The sequence below is a fragment of the Zingiber officinale genome, chromosome 6B, assembly GCF_018446385.1.
Source record: "Zingiber officinale cultivar Zhangliang chromosome 6B, Zo_v1.1, whole genome shotgun sequence".
In the NCBI taxonomy this organism is placed as follows: Eukaryota; Viridiplantae; Streptophyta; class Magnoliopsida; order Zingiberales; family Zingiberaceae; genus Zingiber; species Zingiber officinale.
The window spans coordinates 96,068,496-96,074,097 of NC_055996.1; the positions used below are offsets into that span (position 1 = coordinate 96,068,496).

At 34.7% G+C, this 5,602-nt stretch overlaps 1 protein-coding gene across 1 annotated transcript; it reads left to right on the forward strand.

The window, feature by feature from the left end:
- Positions 1-592: 592 nt before the first annotated feature.
- Positions 593-1,672, forward strand: LOC121990447 (PHD and RING finger domain-containing protein 1-like). Its single transcript, XM_042544581.1, has 2 exons — positions 593-1,099; positions 1,176-1,672. The coding sequence occupies exons 1-2, from the start codon at positions 629-631 to the stop codon at positions 1,491-1,493; spliced, it is 789 nt and encodes a 262-aa protein (XP_042400515.1). The 5' UTR covers positions 593-628; the 3' UTR covers positions 1,494-1,672.
- The last annotated feature ends 3,930 nt before the right edge of the window (positions 1,673-5,602 follow it).

The following is a 5,602-nucleotide window of genomic DNA, read 5'->3' on the forward strand; positions in this document are numbered from 1 at the left end:
TAAATTTTTATATCATAGTTAAGGATTAATTCCAAAGATTTTAAAATTTCAGGTCAAATTTATGACAAATATGAATTGATGTTTATTTATTTATTTATTTGTAAGAAGATAGAAATATGAATTACTAATTTATGATTATTGTTATTTATTTATTTATTTATAAAAAGATAGAATAATGGTAGCCAAAATTTCATTCCTATTAAACTCATTCAATTTCAAATTTCTGGTTAAATTTCTGTGTAAATATATATGATTGGCTGATAAATATGAGGCTTAATTTATTGAACTTTTTTCCTATAATATATTATAATATTAAATTTATATTTAAAATATTTTTAAATATTATAAATTAATATAATTTAAATTGAATTTATTATCTACATTTTTTATATTATAAATGTATATTAGTTATTAACTTAAATAAATAATATTTAAAAATATCAATAATTATTATCATAATTAAAATATTTAATAATTTAATATGTAGGTTGAATAATAAATTATAAGATTGAAAAATAGAATATTTTAAGGTTTTTTTTTTGTTTTTGGGAAATGATATGTATTGATTGGAGTTGAAAAATTATTTGGTATTAAAGTGACATTAAATTGGTGTTGAAATGACACCAAAATGAATTCTGTGGTTGGAGATGGTCTGAAAACCCTAGACAAGAGCAAGCCGAAGATGGAGATTGATCTAATGCCGCCCGAGCTCCGGCGATTACTAAAGAGGGAGAAGGATCGGAAGCAACGGTTCAAGCGCCGGAGAGCCCTTGAAAAGCTCCAATTGGAGGGAGAGTGGGAATACAAGCGGATGTACAAGCGCCTGAACACCAAATACGAAGGCAAGGCGAAGATTGAAGCGGAGGAGGAAGAGGAGAAAGAGCATACGTGCGGCATCTGCTTTTCGGGTTCCAGGAGGTCGATCCGCGGCCGAATCAATAGCTGCGACCACTATTTCTGCTTCGTCTGCATCATGGAGTGGGCCAAAATCGAGACGAGTTGCCCCCTCTGCAAACGTCACTTTGAATCCATCTGCCGCCCTCCGGTGCGCGGCGTCTTCCGCTTTAAGCGGGTGGTCGATGTCCCCGTCCGCCGTCAGGTCAGTACGATTTATGACTTTTAGTTGGTTTTGGTAGCATTGCATTTATCGATTTTTATCATTATTTTGTTCGCAGGTTAACCATCGACGAGATCTTGATCCATATGAATATATTCCCTGCAGTTTTTGCTCCGCTTGTGACCACAGAAGACGACTGCTGGTTTGTGGTCTATGTGATTTGGGTATTCATAGAAGTTGTGTTGGTTTGGGGGATCCTTTACCTCGGCAGGGTAATTGGTACTGCCCTGACTGCACTATTTGTAAGGATTGGCATTCGAGACCTGACTCTTGCCTTCAAAATGGCAGCTCATCTCAAACCCTAAACCAGAGTAGGACAGATGATCCAGAATCTATCAGGAAAGCATGGGAAATGATGGAACTTGGCTCTAGCTGAACCATCAAATCAAAGATAGTGGAAACTTGATGTTCTTGTCATGTGTATTTGTTGACAAACTATATATTGCATGATCGAAATTTCAAAAATAGTCACTTTGTCATGCTTGCTGTTGGCTCTAGAGTGGTTGTTTGCTATTAATTTTGGAATTGAAAAATGGGAAAATATGCATTGAACGACATGATATGTTTTAGGGAATAAAACGATGTGATTGTCTGTGAATTTTTGGGTAGTTTATATATTATTGTAATAATTTTAGCCAAAGTTGTTATCTTGACTTACATTGTGTCAAGTTGAAAAATAAAGGCTTACACTAAATGGATAAGTTTCAATGAGCAGAAAAGAGTGTTTATTTGTGGCATTTGATCAGTTTTGCCAAAACTAGTGTATGTGCTTAAAAGCTCAAAAATGTGTAAATAAACTTCAGAGTTCAGAGAGAGTTTTCCAAGTTGAATCTCCACGACATTGTGTTTGTGGCAATCCTAATACAAATTGGAAATCCAATTTAACCTCTTTGGAGCAGGAAATCCAATTTAACCTGGTGTTATTTTGATGAGACTTGGTTAGATGGCAGGTTCAACACCTTGGATGCACTAACTGGTTAGATGGCAATCCTAATACAATGGAAGTTTTACGAACTCGATGATAGGAGAAAAAAAATGGAGCTAAAACTTTGGTAAATTGTTGGTAAAATAAAGCTAAACCATGAAAACTCTGAAATTCTTGAATGGTTGTTAGTTCTAGCCCGCTTACAATAGCTTCCAGCTTGCTCGGATCCATCTTAACATCTTCGTTGGAGATAACATAGCCTAGAAATACTAGGATATTAGTGAAGAACTCCCCATTTCTACAAATTAGCATATAGGTTTTGTTCCCTTCAAAGATTTGCGAGAGATGACTCATACATTCCTCCTTGCCTTTGTTATGAACAAGAATGTCATCAAAGTAAACAACCAAAAACCTTCCAATCAAAGGGTTAATCACATGGTTCATTAGTTAACATAAAGGTGTTGGGTGCATTGAAAAAGCTGAATAACATCACCATCCATTCATGGAGTCCACACAGTCTTCCATTCATCTCCATGCCTCTTCCGGCCGTACCCACTTCGCAAGTCAATTTTTGAAAAGATCACAACAGATCTAGGCGGGAAGTTGGGGGATACAATAGCCGATTGTAATTTTGTTCACATCCTACTATTAATGAACGTGCACCCAGAATCATCTTTCTTAAGAACAAGCAAGGCTAGAACAACACAAGAAATTGTGTTCTCTTAGACTAGGCCCTTGTTGGTAAGTTCTTTCACCTGTTTTCCCATCTCTTTGTGATCTTCTAGCCTCATTCGATATGTAACTTTATTGGGCATAGAAGAACCAGGAAAGAAGTCAATGTATTGATGAATATCCCTCATAGTTGTCAAGGTATGCCATCAAGGACACAGCATCTACAAACTCTTTTAAGAGTGCATCTTACTTCGTAGGGGTGGTTAATAGTATATTCATTTCCTTCTAAAAGATCAAGAGAAAAGGATGAGTGTAGGGTTTTTTACAATTCCCTTAAAAACTCGATCGATTCTGGAGAGCAAATGCTGCCCTTCTCCTTTTTTATGTTCGGACATCCCAACAAGTTTGGAAGAGCCTGATACAATATTAACACCATCCTTTGTGAAGCATTAGTTGATAAACATCCATAGGGGCCGCATAACAATAGACCTCATCCTTGTATTTTTTACCAATAGAGAATTAAACAAGGCAACACTTAGCTTGATTTCTTGGTTCTGATCATCTAGCGAAGTCAGTCAGTGTATTAGGCCTCGGATAATAGAAAATTTTAACATGCGGAAAAGAAACTCGGATATAATGATTTCCACAATATGTAAATGTCTACGATTGAGAAATTTTACGGGAAAACAACACAAGTTTAAGTCCCTTCGGATGGGTTTAATGGCTAGCGCATGAGATGTTACCATCATGAGATCTGAGGTTCGAATCTCGGTAAAGTCGAGGTAAATGCCTCTCTTATGCGCTAGTCACTATTCCAAAGGCTAGTAGTCGCCCGTGATTTATCTCCTCCGTGTTAATCTTAAGACGAATTGACAGGAATACTAGAGACGAACGTATTCACTCTTTCTCCTCTCGTCTTTTCTTTTTTTGTTCACTTTGATGATGAAAGATATATCTTATCCAATGCAAGTTATCCCATGCACGGTTTCAACAAGTAACTTCTCTTGGAGTTATTTTCTTTTGATAACTCCCCATCACTAATTTTTGGTAACCCATATTCTGATAACTTTAATATTGGATAAAACTATTTTTATAAAAGCGAGAAGAGATGGATTCTATATAAAATAGAATCTGTGACTTTAATTATCTTTTTGTCAAATAATCATCATATTAGGCCCTTTTATATTAAAGTCAATTCTATAATTTATATGGGTCATAATAGATTATTTTTAAATAATCTAACAATCTCCCACTTGACCATGTGACAACTTAAAAATTCAACAATAACTATAATTGCACACCATACGTTTGAAGTTATCAAGTTATTGTCTTTAATTGAATTGATATGATTAAATCATGAAGGTCACAAGTTATTTAACAACAGATTCCTTCCATGTATCATGAAATCATCTCAACTCAACAACTTTAATTAATACTATAATTTGTCTTTAATATCCTTTCAAAGACATTCTATCATCACACCAAAACAATCCATGAACACCATATAATGTGGGTAACAAGATAACAAGCAAAACAAAATTGTAATTATATATATATATATATAGACACATATCACACTACAATGTTAACAAGGACTTATCCATAATACCCATTCTTTCAACATGGCCAATAAATATTTTGGGGTAGTAATCCTTTAGTTAATGGATCTGCTATCATCAATTTTGTTCCTATATGCTCAATAAACACCTTTTGTTTTTGCACTTCTTCTTTGACAGACAAGTATTTCAGATCCATGTGCTTTGTACCTTTTGAGTACTTATCATTCTTAGAGAAGAATACAGTTGCAATATTATCACAATAAATCCTTGGTGGGTTGGCTATACTGTCGACAATGCCAAGCCCCAAGGTAAAGTTTGGGAATCACAATGTGTGAACTGTGGCCTCAAAGCATGCCACAAATTAAGCCTCTATGGTGGAAGTAGCATGACAGACTATTTTTCACTTTTCCATGATACTACTCCATCTAGAAGGAAAATATATCCAAATGTGGATTTTCTTGAGTTCATACATCCAGCATAGTCTGAATTCGAGTAGCCAACAACTTCAAGGAGATCTGACTTTCTATATATGAGCATGTATTCTTTGGTGTCTTGTAAGTACCTAAGAATTTTCTTTGCAACTTTCCAGTGGTTCATCACAGGATTACTTTAATATCGACTTAACATTCCAATAGCAAAACTAATATCTCATCGAGTACATGTTTGGACATACATTAAACTTCCAACCACTGATGCATAGGGAATTGACTCCATTTCCTTTCGTTCGAAGTTAGTTTAGGATATTGCATTTCACTAAATTTGTCTCCCTTTTGAATTGGAACTGTACCTATGGAGCATTTTTCCATTCTGAATCTCTCTAACACTTTATTGATATAATTCTTCTGAGACAATCCTAACAATCCTTGTGATTTGTCATGAAATATTTCTATTCCTATCACACAGGATGCCTCACCCATATCCTTCATTTCAAAGTTCTTAGAGAGAAACTTCTTTACATCATGTAATATAGTTATATCACTAGCAGCAAGAAGAATGCCATCAACATACAGGACTAAAATAATAAACTTGCTCCCACTAACCTTCATATAGATACATTGATCAATAGTATTTTCTACAAAGTCATACAATGTAATGATATCATTGAATTTAATATACCACTATCTGGAAGCTTGTTTCAATCCATATATTGATTTCTTTAATTTACACACTAAAATTTCTTTTCCTGTGGTTAGGAAACCTTCAAGTTGGGTCTATATAAACTTTTTCTTCTAAATCAACATTTAGAAAGATGGTCTTTACGTCCATTTGGTGAAGCTCTAAGTCATAATAAGCCATTAAAGCCAAAATAATCCTCAAAGAGTCCTTCTT